The sequence below is a fragment of the Chlorocebus sabaeus genome, chromosome 2 (genome assembly GCF_047675955.1).
Source record: "Chlorocebus sabaeus isolate Y175 chromosome 2, mChlSab1.0.hap1, whole genome shotgun sequence".
In the NCBI taxonomy this organism is placed as follows: Eukaryota; Metazoa; Chordata; class Mammalia; order Primates; family Cercopithecidae; genus Chlorocebus; species Chlorocebus sabaeus.
Window position 1 is genome coordinate 14,941,720 of NC_132905.1, and position 27,503 is coordinate 14,969,222.

At 48.4% G+C, this 27,503-nt stretch overlaps 1 protein-coding gene across 1 annotated transcript; it reads right to left on the reverse strand.

The window, feature by feature from the left end:
- Nucleotides 1-1,313: 1,313 nt before the first annotated feature.
- DDX27 (DEAD-box helicase 27) lies at nt 1,314-26,210 on the reverse strand. Its single transcript, XM_008014525.3, has 21 exons — nt 26,038-26,210; nt 23,113-23,259; nt 21,556-21,615; nt 21,150-21,315; nt 19,262-19,305; nt 19,055-19,141; nt 17,720-17,825; nt 15,690-15,863; nt 14,245-14,395; nt 11,487-11,586; nt 11,183-11,324; nt 9,802-9,955; nt 8,965-9,046; nt 8,685-8,862; nt 6,106-6,212; nt 5,823-5,925; nt 3,096-3,190; nt 2,877-3,000; nt 2,400-2,487; nt 1,686-1,760; nt 1,314-1,563 (listed from the first exon to the last, which is right to left on the reverse strand). The coding sequence occupies exons 1-21, from the start codon at nt 26,128-26,130 to the stop codon at nt 1,545-1,547; spliced, it is 2,295 nt and encodes a 764-aa protein (XP_008012716.3). The 5' UTR covers nt 26,131-26,210; the 3' UTR covers nt 1,314-1,544.
- Between the last annotated feature and the right edge of the window lie 1,293 nt (nt 26,211-27,503).

The window sequence follows — 27,503 nt, forward strand, 5'->3', positions numbered from 1 at the left end:
GAAGCCACTGTATTCCAGCTTGGGCAAGAGTGAGAAAAAAGGTTCAAAAAAAGGAAAAGGAAAAGTACACAGTTCTGCACTTGGATTTTTAGCTTAATAACCTACTTTCTGTAAAATCCAGCAAGACAGTAGTCTGAACTGTCTGAAACAAAACAGTAGTCTGACAGTAGTCTGAACTATCACACAGTTGTGCCATCATTTTCTGAATTGGACCCTCTGTTGGTGACTTAGGTGCAGCCTGAATGAATAGCCTTGAACACACTCTTTAGTATCTAGGGTATGTGCTACTGGATAACTTATAATTTTTAAGCTGGGGGTAGGGTGGTTAAGTACTCCCTGAAATTATAACAAACTATACAGTTTTCCCAGGTGGGGCCCTACAGCTTACATCTCATTCTGAGTCAGAAAAGGATGAGAACCGACATTCTTACAGGATCAAAACTGGTTTTTGGCCACGTACGGTGGCTCATGCCTGTAATCCCAGCACTTTGGGAGGCCGAGGTAGGTGAATCACCTGAGGTCAGGAGTTCAAGACCAGCCTGGCCAACATGGTGAAACCCTGTCTCTCCTAAAAATACAAAAATTAGCCAGGCATGGTAGCGGACGCCTGTAATCACAGGTATTCGGAGGCTGAGGCAGGAGACTCAGTTGAACCCAGGAGGTAGAGGTTGCAATGAGCCAAGATTGTGTCACTGCACTCTAGCCTGGGGGCAAGAGACTCTGGTTTTTGCAGCAAGTAACTAATTCATGGTGTCAAGACTCCTGTCCTTTTTGGGCTTCCATTTCTCCAGCAGCATTTCCACAGTACAGCAGCAAGAGGTAGGGTGTGGGTTCAAGTAGATGTTGGTTAAAAACCTGAATTCCTAGCTGTGCAACTCTGGAAATTTATAGTCTTTCCAAGCCTCTGTTTATTGGAAAATGAGGATATCACTGCCTGCCTCACAGGAGTGCAGTGAGTTGGATTATATTCAGCACACAGAATATCTGGTGCATGGTTGGCATTCATGCTAAAGTTCTCTTCTGTTGATGTTTTAGAACTAAGAGTTATCATTTAGCTATCTTCAGCTATCATTTAGCTCTTAGTTCTAGAATATCAACAGAAGAGAACTTTTTTTTTTTTTTTTAAGAGACAGGGTCTCGCTATGTTCCCCAGGCTAGAAGAGAACTTCTACCAAGAATTTCCTCACTCCATACCCAGTTCCTCTATAAGCATAAAGATGATGCATTCCAATGGTATATGGTGATACCAAGCTAGTAGACTGTGGGCACACTTTGCCATTGAGGACGAGATAGTAATAAGATATATACTTGGATTGGTTTCTCTTCCAAAAATACTTCCATTTAATATAGTCATTATGTGAAAGCTAATCAGCAAGAAAGGAGATTGATAGACATGCTTAGGAAAATAGCTACATACCATACCACCACACCAAACTTTTTTTTTGTTTTTTGAACAAATGGAGAAAAGACAGACCAGCCAGGATGACTTCCCACAGGGAAGGGATTTAAGGGCTGCCCCCATGAATTTCTTCAGGCCACAACAGCTACTTCCTCCTCTTGTATCTGTAAGAAAATCAGAGAGTGAAGACCAGAATGAGGATGGAGAAGCTCCTTTTCCATGAAAGGTTTTTATCTCTAATCCCAAACAGCCATAACCTATGCCCCTCCAAAACAGCCAGTATCACCTGGATTTAGATTTAAAGTTTCCTCCTCGTCTCTGGTGGGGCAAGCCCAACTGTTTCCTTTCTTCAAAAGAAGGGCTGTGAAAGAGAAGATGAGATGCTGAAATGAGCAAGCTGTTGAACAAATGGGTGTTGTCTCACCCCCACCCTACCCAGCTCCTACACGAAGCAGCAGCATCTCTGGGATGCATCATTTTCAGGCCCTAAGTTCTAAGCCTTTATGTGTTTCCACCTGATAACGTGTGTTTCTGGAAGTCAGGGCCCAACTTTAAAACAAGGTTGAAAGAGGCCCTTCTTAAGTATATACAACTACTTGGGAAGCTTAGTCTGCCCCTATCCCAACCTTGGGCTGGGGAAAGTGGCGTGGGACAACATATGCCTAAGAGCAAGCCAGGACTCTCTGTTTGGGGTTCTGTAGGATGGAACTTGAGATGAAAGAGTTATCACTCCCCTGAAGGAAAGCTCCATTTCTGAACCCAACAATGTACTATTTCTCCTCCAAGGCAGGAACAGTGCTAACTGAACACCCGTCTCCTGGTCTCATCTCGGGATCCTCAGGTGGCCCTGAGAGGGGTGGGGGGTGAAGAACAGACAGGTACCCTTGAATTTACATAGTATAAAGCTATAGGTATGTGAGAACTGGGAACGGGGAAGGAGGGAGAAGACTCATAGCTTCCATTAGAATACCAAGGGCTCCATGATGACTTAAAATCCTACCCAGCTCGATACTGTTTCAGGGCCTTCTTGCTTGTGTTGGTGAGTTCTTCATCAAATACAGATTTCTTCCCCTGCTTTTGCTTCTTGGCTGTGCACAGAGAGAATGGGTTACATATGGTTGTCTTTGGCCCAAGCTCCTAAATCCCCTTAAGTTCAAGGTAATGATTCCAAGTTCAGTGGATGCTCTGGCATCCAAAGACTATCTTCATTCTGTCCTCACCAGATCCTCCAAGTAGCAGCTGGTAAGGCCTTAGGTTCTGGAGTCAGAAAAGCTGGCGTTCAAATCCTAGTTCTTACCAACCACAAGATCACTGCACCCCTTACACCAATGGAGGGATAGCTGTACACATTGGTACATACTAATTACTCAAATAATGTGGGCTATCGTCGTCATCCCTCAGATTTTCTCCCTGACCCAAAGCACAGGTTTCAGGGAAAACCTTCCTACAAGCTCCTTTGGGCTCCCCATTCACCTACCAGGACCTCTCACTGGCTCCTCCTCAGGCATTGCTCGGGCCCGCTTGGCTCTGCGATTCCTCTTCGCTAGCCGTTCAGCAAACATCTGCGCCTTGAGGATTTCAAACTGGGACCTTTCCTCTGCCTAGGGGGAGTGGGGAGGTATGAGTGTGGAACACACCAGGCCACTCTGACCCACCCCACCGAGTGGGTCCAAACTCCAAAAGGGAGGCCACTCACTGTCATCTCCCCCTTTTTTTTGGCATCCTTCATAAACTTCTTCCTTTTCTTCTTTCCTCTTAAGGCCAAGTCAAATTCCTGCAGAGCTTTGGCAACTGGGATGAGAAGAAAGCATAAGATTTCAGGGATGATTTTATCTTTTTTTAAGCTTATGATAAGAAGTACACATGTTTTAAATTGGTAAGTTAGCCAATTAAAATGAAAAGTGGCAAGCACTTCTTGGCCGGGTGCAGTGGCTTGTGCCTGTAGTCCCAGCACTTTGGGAGGCTGAGGTGGGTGGATCACCTGAGGTCAGGAGTTTGAGACCAGCCTGGCTAACATGGTGAAACCCTGACTCTACTAAATATACAAAAATTAGCCGGGCATGGTGGTACCCCTGTAATCCCAGCTACTCAGGAGGCTGGGGTGACAGAATTGCTTGAACCTGGGAGGAGGCTGCAGTGAGCTGAGATCGCGCCACTGCACTCCAGCCTGGGCGACAGAGCAAGACCCTGCCTCCAAAGAAGAAAAAAAAAAAAAAGCCGCAAGCACTTCTTCCACTGACTACCTCCATCTCACTAAATAACATGCTTTTCTGACTATTTCTCAATCCATTTAAGATACTCATTACAAACCTCCTGCTATGAAAGATGAAGATTTAGGTCACTTACACTACTTTACCACCAACACAGTTATGACTCTATTTTTATCAGAAATTTAACTTATAAACACCCTTTTTTGTCCCATCAAATATAGACAGTATTTCTAAAACTGCTGGTATACCCTCTAGGAGGGTAATTTTGCAACCTCTAACATAACTAGAAATACAAATATCCTCTGACCCACTATTCCACTTTTAGGAATGAATCCTGCAAGGCAAATATATACTTGCTTAATTGTAAAAGGGCATATGTACAAGGTTACTCACTACATCAGTTGTTTATAATAACAAATGATTGTGTTTTGGGTTTTTTGTTGTTGGTGATGGTGGTTTCTTTTGAGACGGGGTCTCATTCAGCTGCCCAGGCTGCAGTGCAGTGGCAGAATCTTAGCTCACTGCAACCTTGGCCTGCCTAGGCTCAGATGATCCTCCTACCTCAGCCTCTCAAGTAGTTAGACTACGGGCATGTGTCACTATGTCTGGCTAATTTTTTTATTTTTAGTAGAGATGGGGTTTTGCCATGTTGCCCAGGCTGGATGGCAAATGATTATAAACAACCTCAGTGTCCCTCAACAATCTACTCATATGATGGAGGAACGTGAAGCCATTAAAAAAAAAACCAACAGGGGGCCGGGCGTGGCAGCTCACGCCTGTAATCCCAGCACTTTGGGAGGCCTCAAAAAAACTAATAGGGGGCCAGGTGCAGTGGCTCACGCCTGTAATCCCAGCACTTTGGGAGGCGGAGGCAGGTGGATCACAAAGTCAGGAGATCGAGACCATCCTGGCTAACATGGTGAAATCCTGTCTCTACTAAAAATACAAAAAATTAGCCGGGTGTGGTGGCGGGCACCTGTAGTCCCACCTACTTGGGAGGCTGAGGCAGGAGAATGGGGTGAACCCAGGAGGCAGAGCTTGCAGTGAGCCGAGATTGTGCCACTGCACTCCAGCCTGGGTGACAGAGCAGGACTCCGTCTCAAAACAAAAAACAAAAAGGGCAGCCATGTGTGGGCCTATATAAAACATATCTCTAAGCTTCAAAATTAAGTGAAATGGCAGGGCATAGAACAATATGAACTTATAAGTGTTTTGGGTGTTTTTTAAAGGAAGATGGAGAGGAAATCTATATTAAATATATCCTGACCTTTAAAAAATTATTTTTATTGTGGTTATATATACATATATAAAACAAAGGTTGCCATTTTACCCAATCTTAAGTATACAATTCAGTGGCATTACTTAAATTAACAACATTGTATAACCATCACCACTAACTGTTTCCAAAACTCCTACCAGGAGGCTACTCACTGCCATCATCGAAAACAGAAGCTCTACAACCACTAATAATTTCCTATTACTCTCCTTCCCCTAGCCCCAAGTAATCCATAATCTACTTCTATCTCTGTGAATTTGCCCAGCTAGGTACCTCAGGTAAGTGGAATCAGACAGTATCTGTCCCTTTGTGTCTGGATCATTTCATTCAGCTTAATATTTTCAAGGTTCATCCTTATGGAATGTATCAGAACTTCATGGCTGAATAATATTCCATTGTGTGTATATATACACACACCCCAAATTTTGTTTATCTATTCACTTGTTGATGGACATAGTTTGTTTCCACCTTTTTGCTATTATGAACAGTACTTCAAAGAACACTGGCATCTAAGTATCTGTTTGAGTCCCTCTTTACAGTCCTTTATGACAGTGGTCTCCAATCCCCAGGCTGACGTACCGGTTCCAGTCCATGGCCTATTAGGAACCAGGCTGCACAGCAGGAGGTGAGCGTTGGGCAACCAAGCATTGCCACCTGCGCTCGGCCTCCTGTCAGATCAGCAGCAGCATTAGATTCTCATAGGAGCATGAACGCTACTGTGAAGTGCGCATGCGAGGGATCTAGGGTGTGTGCTCCTTATGAGAATCTAATGCACCCCCCAACACGCCAAATGTGGAAACACTGTCTTCCACAATACTGGTCCTTGGTGCCAAAAAGGTTGGGGACCGCTGCTTTCCAGTATAGAACTAGGAATGGAACTGCTGAGTCCTGTGGGGTAATTCTGTATTGACATTTCTGCAGAACCTCCCTGACTTACTTTTCTCCTTCTTCCTCTCTTCTTTGGTCTGGAACCAGTTCCTCTCGGGCTCTTGGACCACTGCCTCCTTCCCCTTCTCTAGGAGCCGCTTTGCTGTATTGATCTGTAGAGATAACAAAAGGATGCCTGCTGTGAAACCTGTATCTACTAACACAGGAAGCCACAGCCTGCAAATGCCTGTGGCTCTGATGGGAGAAACATTTCAGAAGGGCAGCACTGGCAGGGATGCAGCAGCTTGCTCACTGAGCAGCCTCGTAAACAAGATCCCACCTCGCAGCCTCACCTGGGCTTCCGACTGCTGCATCTCTTTCTCCTCCGCCTCTAGCTGCAGAACTGCATACACATCTTTCTCCATTTTCTCAATCTTGTCCCGGAATTTGAGGATGACATCTCAACGGGAGAAAATAAAAAGGATTTAAAAATAAGGGTAGGCCAGGCATGGTCGCTCACAACTGTAACCCGGCACTCTGGGAGACTGAGGTGGGAGGACTGCTTGAGCCCAGGAAGTTGAGGCCAGCCCGGGCAACATGGCCAGACTGTGTCTCTACCAAAAAAAAAAAAAAAAAAAAAAAAAAAAAATGCCAGGCACAGTGGCTCAGTGGCTCCCGCCTGTAATCGCACGCTTTGGGAGTCCAAGGCAGGTGGATCATCTGAGGTCAGGAGTTCGAGACCAGCTTGGCCAACACTGTGAAACCCGGTCTCTATTAAAAATACAAAAATCAGCTGGGTGTGGGGGCACACACCTGTAATCCCAGCTACTACTCAGAAGACTGAGGCAGGAGAATTGCTTGAACCCACGAGGCGGAGGTTGCAGTGAGCCAAGACGACACCACTACACTCCATCCTGGGCGACAGAGAGAGACTCCATTAAAAAAAAAAAAAAATTAGCCATCATGGTGGCACGCACCTGTAGTCCCACCTACTCAGAAGGCTGAGGAGAAGAACTGCTTGAACCCAGGAGTTCGAGGCAACAGTAAGCTATGATCGCACCACTGTACCTGGGCAACAAAGCAAGACCTTATCTTAAAATAAAAAAAAATAAGGCGGTGGCTCAAGCCTGTAATCCCAGCACTCTGGGAGGCCAAGGCAGGTGGATCACGAGGTCAAGAGATCGAGACCATGCTGGACAACATGGTGAAACCCCGTCTCTACTAAAAATATAAAAATTAGCTGGGCATCATGGCACACGCCTATAGTCCCAGCTACTTGGGAGGCTGAGGCAGGAGAATCACTTGAACCCGAGATGCGGAGGTTGCAATGAGCCGAGATCGCACCACTGCACTCCAGCCTGGTGATAGAGCAAGACTCCATCTCAAAAATAAATAAATAAAATACGGGTGACTACTAGTACTATGTAGCTGATGAAAATAATTTAGCTGTGCATTTACTGACATAGGAAATGGTGTTTGTAATGTATGCCTTCTCTGCTTCATATCCCCCAAACTCAGAGTGGCCCTTGCCTACTGCTCCGATCTTCTGTGTGTCCCTGCTCACCACGCCTGAGCCTCCTGACCTTTCTCTTGTTCTCACACACTAAGCTCGTTCCTACCTCACGGCCTTTGCCCTTGTTCTCTCAGCTCAGCACTTTGCCCTCAGACCTCTCCTGGCTGCCTCATTCCGATCATCCAGGACTCAGCTCCAATGCCAGCTGTGCAGGTCTTTCCTTAACAGCTTAATGAGGCACTCTTCCTGTTGTTCTCAATCACATCTACTGTTAGCTTATTTATTGTCTCTTTCTCCCACCAGAACGACAGCCCTGCTTCATTCCCTGCTGTATCCCCAGCACCTAGAACATAATAAATAGCACTAGGCCCACGGCAGGACTCAATAACTAGTCACTGATTAAATAAAGACTATGAAAATGAAAAAAATAAAAGGGACATTTAAGAAAGGAAAAATGGTTTGAAAGGACATACACCTAAATGCTACCAGTGGTGAGCTCTTTGACACAGAATTACATTTTTGTTTTTTTATTTACTAATTTCCATCAATCAATATGTACTTTTTATTTCATTTTTTAGAGACAGTCTTGCACTTTTGCCCAGGCTGTAGTGCAGTGGCGCAATCATAGCTCACTGCAGCCTCAACCTCCTGGATTTAAGCGATCCTCCTGCCTCAGCCTCCTGAAAAGCTGGGACTACAGGCACACACCACCACGCCCAGCTAATTTTTTTTTTTTTTTTTTTTTTTTTTTTTTTTTTTTTTTTAGAGACAGGCATCTCACTACATTGCTTAGGTTGGTCTTGAACTCCTGGCCTCTAGCAATCTTCCTGCCTTGGCCTCCCAAAGTGCTGGGTTACTTTGGGTTACAAAGGCAAGAGCTACCATGCTCAGACTAAATATGTATTATTTTTATAACTTAAAAATTTTTAAGGCTGGGCATGGTGGCTCATTACTGTAATCCCAACACTTTGGGGGCAGAAGGTGGGTGGATTGCTTCAGCCTAGGAATTCAAGAACAAAACAAACCTAAAAAAGACTTGAAAGAGGTTGTGCTTTATAGGACCCCCACAGATCAGAGGAACAAAAGCAATGAAAGGACCCAAAAAGAATGAGTACTGATCTCTCTCTTCCCCCCACCAATAGTAAGGGAAAGAGGAGGTTAGTGAGAATTTTGCCCCAAGCGACCTTCTCTTCCTAATTTTCCACCTAAATGGGGCACTGTGTTTACAATTCTGTCATAATTCCCTTCTACACACAGGAGGCAAGCTCAGAGAGGTGAGGCAAAACCTGTACATGGTCACTCGGCAAGGAAGCAGCAGGGCTGGAATTCAAATCTGGCTCTGAACTGCAAAGCCCTTACACTCTGCCCTTGCCCCACCCACCCAAGCCATTCTGCACTGCCACAGGGCTGCCTGCTCACCTTGGGGAAGTATCCTGGCCTTCACAGGGGCCTTGGCAGCTTTTACAATCTCCTTCAGCATCTTCCGCTCATCTTCTCCCACCAGAGAGACTGAGCGCCCAGCCCTGCCAGCACGCGCTGTTCGCCCCACCCGGTGGACATAATGTTTGATAGTATTAGGCATTGTGAAGTTGATTACCTAGGTCAAAAATGAACATCAGTCAGGCCTGGTAAGGGAAGGGGGGTGCGAACAGGCAAAAAGACTTCCACCAAAAGTCCAAGGAAGACAGGGTCTGCTCACCGTTTTGACCCCCTCAATATCAAGTCCACGGGCTGCCACATCAGTGGCCACGAGGATGTCAATCTGTTCATCCTTAAAACGCCTAGAAACAGTCACAAACAGCTGTTCATCCAGACACCCTCCCCTAATAATGCTCCACAAGAGCCTGAGCCAGCAGAGGACAGAACAGGGCATTAAAATGGGGATAGATTCTAAATGTGAGCACATGGGATGTTTACACCCACCCTTCAACAACCCATCACACAGAGCAAGCGTAGTTCTGCGTCTGCTAACAGCATGGGCAATTGTCTCAGTTTAAATCAGCCTATCTTTAACAAACACCTTTCAGCACCCTCTGATGAACAGGGTTAGGTGGAGAGTTCTAACGGGTTCCTCCATGCCAACCACCTTGATGCCATTCTCTGAGGATTAAACAAGAAATCACGTGGAAAGCACACAGCACAGTGCCTGGCAAAGTAGATGCTCAAGTAATGGCTGCTGACTTTGACTCTAAATCTTGTTCAGTTAGACCCAGGAATGTTCACCACTCTCAGAAAGCTTCAGAGAAGAGACCATGTGCTGCCTTTCCAAGTCGGCTTCCTCTGTCGCCCCACACAACAGCTCCCATGCTAGGGACAAGCACCCAAGGGCATGAGGGTCATCTCTGACCATGAAGTCGGAGTTCTACATGCATCTAAGACATGACCTCACAGTGGTTGGGTTAAAATGTTCAAGGCCAAGATCATCCTATGTGTCCCCTGCTAATGCTCTAATAGAATGCTCAGGGTCCTCTTCTTCCCTCTATCTACTCTGCTCCAGAAGGATGGTGGGAGCCTGAGTCCCCACCCCAAATGTTACCGGAGGGCCTCCAGCCGCTGCGTCTGTGACAAGTTGCCATGGAGCTCGCCCACCTGCAGTCCCATGAGCCCCAGGAGGATGTGCATGCGGTGGGCCTGCTTCTTGGTCTGCGTGAACAGCATCACATGGTCAGTGAAGGTCCTCGTCAACAAGGCTGGCAGGAAGAGAGGACTGAGCTGGCAGCTGTTTCTAGGCTCTTACTCAACATGTACCCCCTCCTCATCCACAAAGTATGGTCACTGTGCCTGGCACTGGATAGACAGGCATTGTCCCTGTCCTGTGGAACTCAAATTCCAGGGTGGATACAGAGAAACCAATTCCTGGGGGGTGAAAAATGTTGTAAGAGAGAGTGCAGGGAGGAGGGGAAGCAGCTAAGGGCTGGCCTCTCTGAAGAGGTGACATTAGGTTGAATGACAAGGCAGATGATCCATGGAAAGATCCAGGGGAAGATTCTAGACAGAGGAAATGGCAAACATGAAGGCCCAGAGGAAGGAACGAGCTTATAGTGAGAAGTGCAAGCAGGCGGCCGGATGTAGTGGCTCACGCCTGTAATCCCAACACTTTAGGAGACCAAAGAGGACAGATCACTTGAGGCCAGGAGTGCAAGACCAGCCTGGCAAACATGGTAAAACCCTGTCTCTACTAAAAATACAAAAATTAGCCAGAAGTGGTGGCAAGTGCCTGTAATCCCAGCTACTCGGGAGGCTGAGGCACGAGACTCGTTTGAACCCAGGAGGCAAAGACTGCATTGAGCCAAGATCGTGCCATTGTACTCCAGCCTGGGCGACACAGCAAGACTCTGCCTCAAAGGAAAAAAAAGAAAAATGCAAGCAGGCGAATGTGGCTGGAGCCATGAGTAAGCCTACATGGCTGGGGACCCCGGGCAGGTAAGGGCCAGGCCCGAAGAGTCCTAAAAGACTCACTAAGATGTTTGGATTTTAGTCTAAAACCAATGGAAGCCACCGCAGGGTGTTCAAATGAGGATGTAACAAGTACAAATGTCTTCTGCAAGCAATCATCATAAATGCTCTGCAATGCAGTCACAAAGGGCCAAGTGGAAGCAGGGAGCTCGAGCAAGAGGCTGCACAACAATCCAGGCGACAGAGAACAGTGGTCTGGACTAATGGGTACAACCGCAGCTGATGCCAAGTGGTTGGGAGTTGAACAGGACACAGAGAGGATTGGTGAGGCGATAAGGCAAAGGGAGGAAGGACCTGTGGAGAAGTGAGGCAGCGGATCATCGTTAGTGCAGTGCAGCCTCTGTGCTGGGGAAGACTGGATGGCAGAGGCGCCGGGGAAAAACCAAACACTTCGGCATGGACACCGTGAGCTCAAGGAAGCTGACCAGCCCACCCTGCCCAGGCTCGCCCTCAGCTGCCACCTGCCACGATGGCTTCCCGGTCTCCTTCCCGATTAGGCCGGATCCGGATGAACTCCTGCCGCAGGAAGGGAGCCACATCCGTGTTGCTGTTCACAAATATCCGGACAGGATTCTTCAAGGAGACAGAAGCCAGATCTTTCACCTGCCAAGCACAAAGCCGGGTTTGTTCAGCTCACAACCGGGTAGTGGGGAAGGAGGCAGCAATGCTCACCCCAGGCAAACCCCCTCAACCCCAGTCAGGGTCCTCTGCACAGCCCCCTCCGCGCACACCTGCCACCCACCACAGAGAAGTCCCTCGGCCCACCTCGTCTGTCATGGTGGCTGAGAAGAGCATGGTCTGGCGGTGGTGGGAACACATTCGGATGATCTCCTTCATCTGCTCCTCAAAGTACTCATCCAGCATCCTGGGAGCAAAGAAAGACATGTCAGAATTGGGGAGAGTGCCCTTCGGTCACAGTGAGGGGCACAGGATCGCATACTGGCTGCTGTTTGTTGTCATTGGTTACATTTAGGACTCATCCATTTTATTATTTTATCTTTTCACCAAGAATTATCATTTTGCCACATTTGCTTTGTCTTTTTGTGGCAAGTCAGTCGCAGATGTCATGACACCTGACCCCAAATATTTCAGCACACAACTCCTAAGGACCAGGGCCTTCTGTTACAGAAACACAACTTCATCAACACGCCCAAGACTTCCAAGTGGGTGAATATCTAAAGTACACGCCACATTCACATTCCTTCAGCTGCCTCCAAGTGTCTTTTTTTTTTTGAGACGGAGTTTCACTCTTGTTGCCCAGGCTGGAGTGCAATGGCGCAATCTTGGCTCACTGCAACCTCCACCTCCCAGGTTCAAGCAATTCTCCTGCCTCAGCCCCCCGAATAGCAGGGATTACAGGCATGCACCACCACGCCCAGCTAATTTTGTATTTTTAGTAGAGATGGGGTTTCTCCATGTTGGTCAGGTTGGTCTCGAACTCCCGACCTCAGGTGATCCGCCTGCCTCAGCCTCCCAAAGTGCTGAAGTTACAGGCATGAGCCACCGTGCCAGGCCAAGTGTTATTTTATAGTTACCTTTTGTTTTAGTACAAGAACCAAAGTTCCTGCCTTGCAACTGGCTGCCACGTCTCTAGTCTTCTTGCATCTAGAAAAGCCCCTCAGCCTGGGCAGCATGGCAAAACCCCGTCTCCACAAAAATACAAAAATGCGCTGGGGCCGGGCAAGGTGGCTCATGCCTATAATCCCAGAACTTTGGGAGGCTGAGGCGGGAGGGTCACTTAAGCCCAGGAGTTCAAGACCAGCCTCGACAACACAGTGAGACCCTGTCTCTATTTATTTAATATAAAATAAGCCAGGCATGGTGGCGTGTGCCTGTAGTCCCAGCTACGTGGGGGGACTGAGGCGGGAGGATCACCTGAGTCTAGGAAGTAGAGGCTGCAATGAGCTAGTGTTCGCACCATGGCACTCCAGCCTGGGTGACAAAGCAAGACCCTGACTCAAAAAAAAAAAAAAGAACGAAAAGGCCCCTCATCCTTCTCGCACTTTGGATTCATCTAATTATTTCCCAGTAACTGGATTCAGAGAAATTCTCAGGGGGACAGCACTGCTGGGCGCAGCTGTGCCCTGTATTCATGCTCCATCATGAGACACTGACGGCCGGTTTGTTCCAGAACCGGGGATGTGAGGTTGGTCATTGGCTATAGTGTCTGCCAGATCGCTCCACTGTAAAGGATTCTTTTTCTCTTTATATATAATAGTAATCTGTGAGATTCCTTGGATTCCATATTTTCAGCAAGCCCAACCCCTTATAGCATTTCTCTCCTAGTGCAGGCTGCAGTCTAGGTCCAGGTGTCACACAGAGCTGTCTTCTGATCTTCCAAATCTCAAATACTTCCTCCGCCTTTTTTGGTCTTTTGAGATACATACTTGAATAGTTTCCCTCCCCCTTTAAACCAGATCAAGTCCCCTTGACTTAAAATGATCTCCTTTTCATCCTTTAGGCCTTAGGAATGGGTCTTTTGTTCTGGGGGAGTCAGCCAATCGGTTATTCAACAAGTATTTACTGAGTGCGTGCTATATACTAGACACGCCCCTATGCATGTAGCCCCTTCATGAATACTGTATCCTAGGGAGACAGGGGAGACGTGGCACTCCATGAACCCCCAGTGACAATGCAGGCAGGACGGGAGGAGCAAGTTAGGGCAGGACCATCACAGGGTGGCCAGCAAAGGCCCCACTAACAAGGTGACAACTGGAACAGAAACCTGAAGGGGCAGGAAATGGCTCCAGGCTGAGGAAACGGCAAACACAGAAGACACAAAGTGGAGGCATGTGGACAGTCTGTGCCGACAGGCGGGCTGTGGGGTGTGAAAACAGGAGAACACGCAGAGAATTCAGAACAGCTGGAAGGATGGAGCTGCCATTCCCCAAGCTGCTGAAGATTCAGGGAGGAGTGTCAGGATCAGAAGCGGTTTAAGGGCCTGTAACCTTAGCATGCCCTGGGGCTGTTTGAGAGCTCTTTCCCCTGCCCCACCTCCAGCCTCAGTCCAGAGTTCAGGAAGAGTTCCTTCTGTTCAGTCCCAGAGCAAAGAGGTGAGCAGACGGCACATGTAAGAGAGGAACAGAGAGCTGGGGGGCAGGGTAGGGGGAGAGGGAGTCCCCGCTGCAGTCACAGAGGCCCTGTGGGAGCCACACTGGCCTTCCTCTTCCTCCCTCCTCAGCTCCTCGACACTGTGATGTGCATATGTCCTTATCTCCCATTTACAAATCAGAAAAAATTTTGTTTTGAGAATCTAAATGTTTCCAGATCTCCTTTAGGAAGTGGCAGGGCCAACATTTGACCGGCCTTATCACTTAACCACCATAATAGAGAGAGAAAGAGAAAAAACAGGAAAACACAGGCTAAGGCTGGACAGAGGCCCCAGCACCAGTGGCTGATCTCGTATCGCACACCAAAGGCCATGGCCCAGAGCCGCAAAGAACAACGCAGTGTGGCAGGTCCACATCCTGGTTGTGGGCCTTGGAACCCCACAGTGCCCTGGGCCCCACGCTGGGAGGAGCACCTGTCAGCCTCGTCCAGGATGAGCACCTCGATGCTGCTCAGGTGGAAGGAAGGGCAGTTGTGGAGGTGATCGATGAGCCGGCCTGGGGTGGCGATGAGGATGTCAGGTGCTGCCCGAAGAGCTGCTTCCTGAGACTTCACGTCCAAGCCGCCTGCAAAGAGGAAGAGCCCCACCAGGCGGCCAGGTCAGCTGCTCATGGGTGTTGACTGAGCACCAGCCGCTCACCAGGCCTCAGGCCAGATGCAGAGGAAACCACTGAGAAAGTAAGACTAACAGGCCCAAGCACATGGATTTCCCAACACACTGGGAAAGACAGATCATGTCATTAAAATTGTGCTAAGTGCAAAAATCAACAATGAAGATGACACAAAAGCACTTCAGAAGAGAATGCATGGGCTAGGCGCGGTGGCTCACGCCTGTAATCCCAGCACTTTGGGAGGCCAAGGCAGGTGGATCACCTGGGGTCAGGAATTCGAGACCAGCCCACCCAACATGGCGAAACCCCATCTCTATTAAAAATATGTAAATTAGTTGGGCATGGTGGTGCACGCCTATAATCCCAGCTACTTGAAAGTGGTGGGAGAATCGCTTGAACCCAGGGGGCAGAGGTTGCAGTGAGCCAAGATCATGCCATTACATTCCCGCCTGGGCAACAGAGTGAGACTTCCTCTCAAAAAAAAAAAAAAAAAAAGAGAATGCTGAAACATCCAAGGACTAAGAGAAGCAGCTGCGGAAAGTGATGAAGTCTCTGTTACAGGGAGACAAAGATCACTTCTGACTTCAATTGCACAAGGAGGACAAAATGCAGGCTAGATAACACTATCATATAACATCATTGGAAAAACACTGTTCAAAATAATATTTATTATTCTCACAAAGCAAAAATTATATTCCAAATTTGTTCAGTACCAAGAAAAAAATGTTCATAGTTGTCAGGTTTCATCTGTCAAGGTTGGTTAAGTTTCAGTCAAATCCCACCTGCCTAAAGCACTATGAAAACACGTCGGCTGGGCACAGTGGCTCAGGCCTGTAATCCCAGCACTTTGGGAGACAAAGGCAGGCGGATCACAAGGTCAGGAGATCGAGACCATCCTGGCTAACACAGTGAAACCCCATCTCTACTAAAAATATAAAACATTAGCTGGGCGTGGTGGCGGGCACCTGTAGTCCCAGCTACTTGGGAGGCTGAGGCAGGAGAATGGTGTGAACTGGGAGGAGGAGCTTGCAGTGAGCCCAGATCGCGCCGCTGCACTCCAGCCTGGGTGAGAGACCAAGACTCCATCCCAAAAAAACAAAAAAACATGTCTTCCAGGTTTTAAGTGAATTCAATCAACACAAAGGCCTATCCTGGCACCTGGCACCAACACCAACAGATGGCAGGGCACATCCATCCTCCACCCCACCACAGTCTCTGAGGGGCTGGCAACCCTTGGCCAGAAACTCACCCACAGCCAGGCAAGTGGTGATGTTGCAGAACTGGGCCAGCTGTCTGGTGACAGAGTGCACCTGGATGCCCAGCTCTCGGGTGGGCACCAGCACCAGCACGCGGGTGACTGGAGCCTGGCGGGGTTTGTAAATCAGACGCTCCAAGACAGGCAGGGCAAAGGCAGCAGTTTTACCTGGAGGAAAGGGCAGCAAGGAAGCAATAAGAAGACATTCAGTTCCCTCCAGGGTTAGGTTTTCACCAGAGCACAGAAAAACCACGTCTGGTCGGGGAAAATAAAGGAACTAATTTTTCATAGAATATTTTTTCTGCTTTCAAATCATATGGTCAGGCTCACATATGTAATCCCAGCACTTTGGGACACCGAGGCAGGCGGATCACCTGAGGTCAGGAGTTCAAGACCAGCCTGACCAACATAGTGAAGCCCCAATGCTACTAAAAATACAAAAAACTTAGCTGGGCATGGTGGCAGGAGCCTGTAATCCCAGCACTTTGTGAGGCCAAGGCAGGCAAATCACCTGAGGTCAGGAGTTCGAGAACAGCCTGGCCAATACGGTGAAATGCCATCTCTACTAAATACATAAAAATTAGCCAGGCGTGGTGGTAGGCGCCTGTAATCCCAGCTACTCAGGAGGCTGAGGAAGGAGATTCGCTTGAAACCAGAAGGCAGAGTTGCAGTGAGCTGAGAATGCGCCACTGCACTCTAGCCTGGGTGACAACAGCAAAACTCTGCCTCAAAAAAATAATAATAATAATATGGCCGGGCACAGTGGCTCATGCCTATAATCCCAGCACTTTGGGAGGCTGAGGCAGGTGGATCACGAGGTCAGGAGTTCAAGACAGCCTGGCCAAGATGGTAAAACCCCATCTCTACTAAAAATACAAAAATTAGCTGGGCATGGTGGTGTGTACCTGTAATCCCAGCATCTCAGGAGGCTGAGGTAGAAGAATCACTTGAACCCGGGAGGTGGAGTTGCAGTGAGCCAAGATTGCACCACTGCACTCCAGCCTGGGCAACAGAGCAAGACTCTGTCTCAAAAAAAAACTTTAGTCCTCTGACATGACAGGGCCAGGAAGCCATGGTCACAGAGATCAAGGATACCGCAAGAGCATTAAATGAAAATGACCTTCACCAGACCCTTTGAAATTTGTGGCCCGTTACTAGACGGGACATCCTCTCATGCACTGTTTATCTTACAAAATTAATCCTTCAGTAGGCCAGGCACGGTGGCTCATACCTGTAATCCCAGCACTCTGAGAGGCTGAGGCGGGTATATCACTTGAGGTCAGGAATTCGAGACCAGCCTGGCCAACACAGTGAAACTCTGTCTCTACTAAAAATACAAAAATCAGCCAGGTGTGGTGGCAGGCACCTGTAAACCCAGCTACTGAGGAGGCTGAGGCAGGAGAATCACTTCAACACAGGAGGCGGAGGTTGTAGTGAGCCGAGATTGTGCTACTGCACTCCAGCCTGGGTGACAGAGTGAGACTCCATTTCAAAACAAAACATGAATCCTTCAGTAAACTGAATAAGCTCTGCAGTCTAGGAAACACTGTTATATCAGTGTCAATTTCCTGGTTTTGATTTTGTCCTACAGTTATGTGGCACGTCACCACTGATGAAGGATTCGAGAGACCCTACACACTATTTTTGCAACTTGCCATTGATTTACGAATACTTCAAAATAAAATGCTTAAAAATTTAAAAGTCCTTTACTCTCTCAATTGCACCAGTATATCTTTTGTGTGTTAAAAAAATTTTATGGCCAGGCACAGTGGCTCATGCCTGTAATCCCAGCACTTTGGGAAGCCAAGATGGGAAGATCGATCACTTGAACCTGAACCTAGGAATTCGAGACCAGCCTGGACAATAAAGTGAGACCCCTATCTCTACGAAATAAAAAATAAAAACAAAATAGTTCAAAAAACCAAGAGTATTTATTTAGCAAATCAGCCTTTTGGTAAGTCAACCTAGAGCCCAGCCCTGGCTGTAACACCCTTCCGCCTACCCCGGGTCCCTATCCTTTTCACCTGTCCCAGTGGCTGCACAGGCACAGATGTCCTTCCCCAACAGACCCACAGGTATGCACGCCTTCTGGATCGGGGTGGGCTGCTTGAAGCCCATGGCTGTAATGGCCTGAGGAAAAAAGACTGAGTCAGACAGGGTTGAGCAGGGGAAGTCTCAGCACGACGCAAACAGGGCAGGTTTCCAGACAAGTGGGGACCACACCAATCCCCACCAATCATTCATTCCATAAACATTCACTGAACTGAGCGCCTACTACGTGTGAGGTGGTGTTCTAGACACTGGGGACACAGCAGTAAATAAAAGAAATAAAAACCCTGCCCTGAGGAAACTTACAGTCTGGTAGAAACAGACCAAAACCAAACACATGTCATATGGAGATATGCTGCGGAAAACAATGCAGCGGTCAGAGGGGCAGCGGGGGAGTGCTGTTCACAGTAGGGCTGCCAGGGAAGGTGTCACTGAGCAAGGGATACTGAGTTGAACCCTGAAGGAAGCTAGAGAGCACCCCAAAAGATTTCTGGAAGAGGGCCAGGCGTGGTGGCTCAAGCCTGTAATCCCAGCACTTTGGGAGGCCGAGATGGGCAGATCACGAGGTCAGTAGATCGAGACCATCCTGGCTAACACGGTGAAACCCCGTCTCTACTAAAAAATACAAAAAACTAGCCAGGCGAGGTGGCGGGCTCCTGTAGTTCCAGCTACTCGGGAGGCTGAGGCAGGAGAATGGCGTGAACCCGGGAGGCAGAGCTTGCAGTGAGCTGAGATCTGGCTACTGCACCCCAGCCTGGGCGACAGAGCCAGACTTCGTCTCAAAAAAAAAAAAAAAGGTTTCTGGAAGAGGCTTCCAGGCAGAGGGAACAGCAAGTACAAGGGTCCTGAGGAAGAGGAGGCCTGACCTGTTTGAGGGCCAGCAAGGAGGCCAGTGTGGCCAGAGGAGAATGAGTGCAGAGGTGTCATCAGAGAGGGCCAGAAGGGGCAGAGCCTTGTAGGTCAATATAAGGACTTGGGCTTTTAAGCTGAGTGAGACTATAAAGTAGTGAAGGGCTTACAGAAGAAGAGGGACATGATGGAACTCATTGCTTAAGAGAGTTCTCTGGCAACTGTGTAGACAAGAGAGTTGAGGAAGGCAAAGAGATAAGCAGAAAGTCCAGTTAGGGGTGGCTGCAATAATCCCATGGTTGCCAAAATAAGCCACTACTGGCCAGGCGCAGTGGCTCAAACCCCAGCACTCTGGGAGGCTGAGGCAAGAGGATTGCTTGATGCCAGGAATTTGAGACCAGTCTGGGCAACATAGCAAGACCCTGCTTCTGCAAAGAAAATTTTTTACAAGAAGCTGCTACCTTCAGAAGAGGGCGGGAAAGGTTCATGTCCTGGAACGAGAGGTTTTCATCGTACTGAGATGCATCTTCAAAAAATCCTCCTGCTTCCTACGCCAGAAAACCAAAAGAGAGATGAGAATTCAACAAAAGGGCCCAGAAACCCAAATGACCTTAAACTCCTTTCGGATTGCCAGCGAGCTGCACCCTGTCTTGCAGCCCCAAGCTCACCTGTCCTTTCTTCTTCTTCTTCCGATCCTTTACTTTGAGTGTATCTATGGAGAAAAACTTAGCTGATGACCACGACTCAGACTTACAAAGCACTTGCATTGTGCTGGACACTGTCCTAAGTGCCAATACCACACATCAGCCTCTGGGGGGTGACCATCATCAACCTCATTTCACAGATGAGGACACTTTGTGGCAGCATGATGAAGTAATTTGCCTAAAGTCAGAGAGAGGCCGGGCGCGGTGGCTCAAGCCTGTAATCCCAGCACTTTGGGAGGCCAAGACGGGCGGATCACAAGGTCAGGAGATCAAGACCATCCTGGCTAACCCGGTGAAACCCCGTCTCTACTAAAAAATACAAAAATCTAGCCGGGCGAGGTGGCGGGCGCCTGTAGTCCCAGCTACTCGGGAGTCTCGAGGCAGGAGAATGGCGTGAACCCGGGAGGCGGAGCTTGCAGTGAGCTGAGATCCGGCCACTGCACTCCAGCCTGGGCGAGAGAGCAAAACTCCGCCTCAAAAAAAAAAATAAAAAAATAAAAAAATAAAATAAAGTCAGAGAGAAAGCTAACCCAGTGACTCTGGTACAGAGACCAGGCTCTCGACCACTACACTGTATTATGATGCTTTAGCACACATTTCTGCAAGAAATACTTAGTGAGGGCAGAAGCGGTGGCTCACGCCTAAAATCCCAGCACTTTGGGAGGCCGAGGCAGATGGATCACCTGAGGTCAGGAGTTCAGGACCAGCCTGACCAATATGGTGAAACCCCATCTCTAGTAAAAACACAAAAATTAGCCAGGTGTGGTGGTGTGTGCCTGTAGTCCCAGCTACTTGGGAGGCTAAGACAGGAGAATTGCTTGCACCCGGGAGGCAGAGGTTGCAGTGAGCCAAAATTATACCACTGCACTCCAGCCTGGGTGACAGAGTGAGATTCCATCTCAAAGAAAAAAAAAAAAAACATATTGAGCACCCACTATGTGGCTGGACCCATCTGAGTATGTCACCCCAAATGAGTTTGTATCACAGAGGCATCCGGCAGCCGCACGGGGCTAAATGGAAAAAGAGTAAACTACCCACAAAGCACAACAACCCAAACAAAATCCCAAGAGAAAAGAGAACCTAAAAGAAAGGATTCAGCGGGCACAGTGGCTCATCACTCCTGTAATCCCAGCACTTTTGGAGGTCAAGGCGGGAGGACTGCTTGAGCCTAGAAGTTTGAGACTAGCCTGAACAACAAAGCAAGAGCCCATCCCTATGAAAAAAAATTAGCCAGGTGCAGGGGCGTGCACCTGTAGGCCCAGCTACTTGGGCAGCTAAGGCAGGAGGATCACTTGAGCCAGTGAATTCAAGCCTTCCAGTGAGGTATGATGGCACCACTGCACTCCAGCCTGTGGATGGAGTGAGACCACATCTCTTTTGTTTTGCTTTGTTTTGTTTTTTGAGACAGGGTCTCATTCTGTGGCCCAGACTTAAGGACAATGGGACAATCTCGGCTCACTGAAATCTCCACCTCCCAGGTTCAAGTGATTCTCATGCCTCAGCCACCTGAGTGGCTGGGATTACAGGTCCATGCCACCACATCAAGCTAATTTTTGTATTTTTAGTAGAGACGGGGTTTTACCATGTTGCCCAGGCTAGTCTCAAACTCCTGGCTTCAAGCGATACACCCATCTCGGCCTCCCAAAGTGCTGGGGTTACAGGCATGAGCCACCGTGCCCAGCCAACATCTCTTAAAAAAAAAAAAAAAAAACAGAAAGGAGTTCAATGGAGTTCAATGTAGTAGGCAGAATATCTTAAACTGTGCAGAAGAGTGAAGGAAACCCTACAAAATAAAGGAGGATGCCTTCTGATCTCCTGTCCCCGTTGCTGACACCTCCGCCGTAACGTCTACCTGCTTTGGTAAGGATGTTCTCATCAGCTGATGAGTAGTCGGTCTCTGAGGCTTCATCTTCTGAGCCTTCCTCATCATTCCCTTGAAGGTCTTCCTGCTCTTTTGGTTCAGAGCCCTCCTTTGTTTCTTTCTCCTTCTCCAACTTCCCAGACTTGGCTTCTTTAACCTGGGAAAAAAAAATTAAAGCGAGGGTGATGACAAACTTCTACAGATCCAGGACTTAAGTAGAGCAACAGGAAGCTCTCCGGCTGTGGGGATTCTCAGTACTGATGCACAGCAAACGCACAGAAGAGCGTGCCTGCCCCAGCCATGCCCCGGTCTGTAAGGGCTTCCAGAGAGATGCTGGGGTCGCGGTGAGAGTAAAGTGTGGGGCATAACAACGAGAAATAGCCACTTTTCCTCTCACCTCTGTTTTCCTTTTCTTTCGAACTTTCTCAATCTTCTCATCTAATGTAGTGGCTGCCCTCTGCAGATAAAAATAAAGAGGTGAAAAGAAATTTTCATTGAAACATCGAATAAGAGAACAAATTCTTCATAATTAATTTGAAAAAGAAAAAATGTTGACATTCTCTGAAAATATATATACATATTATATATACAAAAATTTTAAAATCCTCTCCAGATGATCTTGAAAAGGCAATGCTGGTAAGGCTGAGCACAGTCGTTCATGCCTGTAATCCCAGCACTTTGGGAAGCTAAAGCAGGCAGATCACCTGAGGTCGGGAGTTCGAGACCAGCCTGACCAACATGGAGAAACCCCATCTCTACTAAAAATACAAAATTAGCTGGACATGGTGGCACATGCCTGTAATCCCAGCTACTCAGGAGGCTGAGGCAGGAGAATCCCTTGAATCCAGGAGGCAGAGGTTGCAGTGAGCCAAGATCGCACCATTGCACTCTAGCCTGGGTGACAGAGTGAGACTCCATCTCAAAAACAAAAAAAAAACACAAAAAATTAGCTGGGCATGGTGGTGGGCACCTGTAATCCCAGCGACTCGGGAGGCTAAGGCACAAGAATCACTTAAAGCCAGGAGGCAGAGGTTGCAGTGAGCCGAGATAGCGCCATTACACTCCAGCCTGGGAAACGGAGAGAGACTCTGTCTCAAAAAAAAGAAAAGGCAATGCTGGTTTATTTCAATCAGAATAAGGACCAGCAAAGCCTGGATTACACTGTTCTGGACAGGCAATCTTTCTCTCTGATGCACATGAAATGGTAAATAACTTGGATGCATCTTCTAGTTTAACCAGATTCACAGAAAGGCATGGGATCTTGGCAAACAAGCAGATGACAATGACATCTGTGGTAGCTTTGGCTGTGCTGTGTGGGCAGGGACACTGCACAGTGACCACAGGAGACACCTGGCAAGTGCTCATACTTCATTTGGTATTAATCAAGACGAGTCTTCCCCAGCAAGCAGACTCAAAAAAAAAAAAAAAAAAAAGACAGTGAGTCATTTGTGATCTCATCAAAAGTATACCAGATACTTTCTTTTCTTTTCTTTTCTTTTTTTTTTTTTTTTTTTTTTTTTTGAGACGGAGTCTCGCTCTGTCGCCCAGGCTGGAGTGCAGTGGCCAGATCTCAGCTCACTGCAAGCTCCGCCTCCTGGGTTCATGCCATTCTCCTGCCTCAGCCTCCCGAGTAGCTGGGATTACAGGCGCCCGCCAACTCACCCAGCTAGTTTTTTGTATTTTTAGTAGAGACGGGGTTTTGCCGTATTAGCCAGGATGGTCTCGATCTCCTGACCTCGTGATCCACCCGTCTCGGCCTCCCAAAGTGCTGGGATTACAGGCTTGAGCCACCGCGCCCGGCCTTCTTTTCTTTTTTTAACCAGTTATTTTCAAAGGAGTTCTAGTATCTGCTGAATGTAAACAGATGGTCAGTCAGGTCAGGACTAGGCCCTGAAACCCACAGTCCAATCTTAATAGTCCAAGGTCTGGAACTGTCCATCACTGTCAGACTCACCTTCTTCTTGAGTTGGCTCATGACATCAGCCAGGGCCCAGCTGCCATCATAAGTCCCCTCCTTCTCAGTGAAAACAAAGTCAGGATTGAAATCAGCACTGCGGTTCTTCCCCAAGGCTTTTTGTCGTCTGCCCAGCACAATAGGCCCCTGGGAAGAGTAAGAGACAGAGTGACTTTGGGGCTGAGATAAAGAACAATAGAAAGGAAGAAGGGGACAGGCACAGTGGCTCACACCTGTAATCCCAGCACATTAAGAAGCCAAGGCATGTGGATCATTTGAGGTCAGGAGTTCAAGACCAGCCTGACCAACATGATGAAATGCAATCTCTACTAAAAATACAAAAAAGACAGGTATGGTGGCTCACGCCTGTAATCCCAACACTTTGGGAGGCCGAGGTAGGTGGATCGCGAGGTCAGGAGCTCAAGACCAGCCTGGCCAATATGGTGAAACCCCGTCTCTACTAAAAATACAAAAATTAGCCAGGTGTGGTGGCACGCACCGGTAGTCCCAGCTACTCAGGAGGCTGAGGCAGGAGAATTGCTTGAACACTGGAGGCAGAAGGTGCAGTGAGCCAAGACTATACCATTGCACTCCTACCTGAGCAACAGAGTAAGACTCCATCTCAAAAAAAATAATAATAATACAGAAAAATTAGCTGGGCGTGGTAGCGCATGCCTATAATCCCAGTTACTCAGGAGGCTGAGGCAGGAGAATTGCTTAAGCCCAGGAGGCAGAGGTTGTGGTGAGCCAAGATTGCACCACTGCACTCCAGCCTGGGTGACAGAACAAGATACGGTCTCAAGAAAAAAAAAAAAATAGAAAGGAAGAAAGAAATGAGGGTCACACCTCTCTCAGCAACTGATAGATCAAGCAGACCAAAAATGAGTAAGTCTACAAAAAATTTGAACAGCACAATTAAAAAACTTCATCCCAATGAACATATACAAAACACTGCATTTCTCATTACAAAATGCATATGGAAACAAAAAAAGTCAAATTCATAGAAACAGAGAGTAGAATGGCGGTTGCCAAGGGCTCGGGTGTGGTGGAAATGGAGCGATGTTGGTCACAGGGTACACACTCTTCAGTTCTGCAACGTACAAGTTCTGGGGATCCAATACACAGCATGGTGACTACAGTTAATAACCATGTATTGGGCCAGGCAGGGTGGCTCACAACTGTTATCCCAGCACTTTGGGAGGCCAACGCAGGAGGATCAGCTGAGGTCAGGAGTTTGAGACCAGCTTGGCCAACATGGTGAAACCCTGTCTCTACTAAAAATACAAAAAATTAGCCAGGAGTGATGGCACATGCCTGTAGTCCCAGCTACTAGGGAGGCTGAGGCAGGAGGATTGCCTGAACCTGGGAGGTGGAGGCTGCAGTGAGCGGAGATAGCGCCACTGCACTCCACCCTAGGCAACCGAGCAAGACTGTCCCAAAAAAAAAAAAAAAAAAAAAAGAGGTGAATGAAACTGGAGTGTTTGTCATGAAGTGAAGAGGAGAGCTGTGAGAGATGAAAGTCAAGGTGGAAAGGACAAGACCGTGAAGGACCTTAAAAGCCACATGAAAGCAGCCTGGAGAGTTGTTTTTTGGTTTTGTTTTTTTTAAGCAATTTGAATCACTTCTTGAAAAACAAACAGACAAACACCAAACACTGAGTTGGTGCCCGGCGCGGTCCGTAGGGTTGGAGGTCAGCCCGGCATCATGGGTGTGACCAGGCACTGTGTGCCTGTGCAGGGGCCCGGCTCCTGGGGTACTGGCCCATGACCTCCCACGCCGCGGGCTGAGCCCAGGCCTGGCCGAGAGGGGGCCACAGCCAGTAGGCCTGGGCGGCTGCCCGCGCCCACAGGGGGCATCAGGGAAATGGGGGCAGTGTGCGGGACCCACAGGCTGCCTGAGGAGTCTTCGCAGAGTGGACAGGCCTGGGGCTCTCTACCAGCAGGCTGGAGAGTTTTAAGCAAGGGAGGTCTCTAACGTGACTGTATCACAAAGAGATCCTTCTGCTGCTAAGCGAAGAATACACTGGAAGTGCTCAAGATAAAGAGAGGAAGACGAAGTGTGTTTGGACTGGTGGTGTGCTGGTGTGCTGGTGTGCGGGCATGAGACAGTAGTGGCCGGAGCTAGGGTGGGTACAGTGTGAATGGAGAGAGGCGGGAGAAGCTTAAGAGAGATTCATGAGCTAGCTTGCAGAGCACTGGCGGCGCTGAGGAAGAAAAAACTGTCAAGAATAACTCTAAGGTTGCTGGCTTGAGAAGGGAACAGGATGAGAGCGAACACAAGTTCAACTTTGGAGGAGTTGAATTTGTAGAGGCCATGGGACATCTGAATAAATGTATCAAGCGGACAGATGAGACTGCTGAGGGGACAACATCTGGGCTGAATGTTTGAAGGGTAAGCATCCTTTTCAGAACACCGATCCCTCTTTAATTGCCATACTGCTTAATATCTGCAAGCCCCCACACCACCATACGCTTCAGGAGAGTGGCACTCACCTTGTTCACTGCTACGTCCCCAACGCTTAACACTAGGTCTAGCACACATAAGTATGCAATAAACACTGGCTCGATGAACATATGAATGGACAGCTAACCACGGCTCCTTGAGCAGGAACCAGGGCTGACTTCACCTCTTACAAGGTGTAAGAGACCTGCATGTCTCTTACACAGGGCGTGGTTAAATATCAATTCAGTGAATAGATACTGAGTTCAGCAAGGAGACAGGGAACGACACGGCCAAAGAAGCAGGCGGACGTAGAGAAAACCTAGTCGCCGGAAAACTGAGGAAGATCTTGAGATCCCGGCAAGATCCTTTTAGGGAAACTTCCCGGGCTGGCAGGCGATGATGAGGATTCGGGGACAGGGACCTGAGGAATCGCGGGGAAGAGAAGCAGTCAAGGAAACCCAAAGACCAGAACCGTCCTCATACCTCTTCTTCCTCGTCACCGGAGTCAGACTCGGGCTCCACCGGCACCTCGTCATCCTCGCCTATGGTCCCGATTAAGCCAAGGTCCGCAAGCATGTTGTCGCAGAAGCCACTTCCGGAAGCGAGCACAGCGTGCGGACCAGCAATTGACTTTTCGCAACCTCCTCGTCGTCATTGCGCATGTACCATGCGTCACTTCCGTTCGAGAGCCCCTGCCCGTCGCCCCGTTTCGACCTCTTAAGAGTGCGCATGCGGCAATCTGGGGCGTAGTTTCGTATGACGACATCAAGGGGAGGGGCTTTTTTATGTAAGCAAATTCCACGGTCTCCGGCCTCAATGGTGGGAATGTTTGAGGAAGGTGCAAGGGGTGAAAGAGTCTAAGCTGCATTTATAAACTCTAGATGTGGATATTTATATTTTAAAAATGTAGAAGAAAATACAATAAGCAGTTAGCTGTGATTGTTTCTCGGTGGTAAAATTCTAAGTAATTTTTTTTTCTTTTTTTTTGAGGCAGAGTTTGGCTCTGTCCCCCAGGCTGGAGTGCAGTGGAGATCACGGCTCACTGCAACCTCGACTTCCCGGGCTTAAGCGATCCTCCCGCCTCAGCCTTCTGAGTAGCTGGAAGTACGGGCGCCACCACCATGCCCGGCGGAGTTTCACCGTGTTGCCCAGGCTGGTGTCGAACTCCTGGGCTCAAGCAATCCTCCTGCCTCAGCCTCCCAAACTGCTGGGATTACAGGTATGAGCCACTGCGTCCAGCCCGAAACTTTTTAATGAAAATTAATGTTTATTATAGGGGAAGAAAAATCTCAGAAGAAAATAAAAATCAAGACCAGACAAGGTGGCTCACATCTTTAGTCACAGCACTTTAGGAGGCCAGGTGGGTGCATGGCTTGTGCTCAGGAGTTCCAGACAACCCTGGGCAACATGGCAAGACCCATCTCATATATATATATCTTTTTTTTTTTTTTTTTAATTAAAAAAAATGTTGGCTGGGCGCGATGGCTCATGCCTGTAATCCCAACACTTTGGGAGGCCAAGGCAGGCGGATCACGGGGTCAAGAGATCGGGACCATCCTGGCCAATATGGTGAAACCCCGTCTCTAAAAATACAAAAACTAGCTGGGCATGGTGGCACGTGCCTGTAATCCCAGCTCATGGGAGGCTGAGGCAGGAGAATTGCTTGAACCTGGGAGGCAGAGGTTGCAGTGAGCCAAGATCGTGCCACTGCACTCCAGCCTGGCGACAGAGCATGGTTGGGCATGGTGGCACACGCCTGTAGTCCCAGCTCCTCAGGAGGCTGAAGCAGGTGGATCCCCTGAGCCCAGGTCAAGGCTGCAGTGAACTATGATCGCGCCACTGCCCTCCAACCTGGGTGACAGAGCGAGACCCTTTATTGAATGAATATGTGTTGTATTGAATACATGGAGACCTCCCCACCACCCTCACTGCCGTCCTTCCTTTCTCAA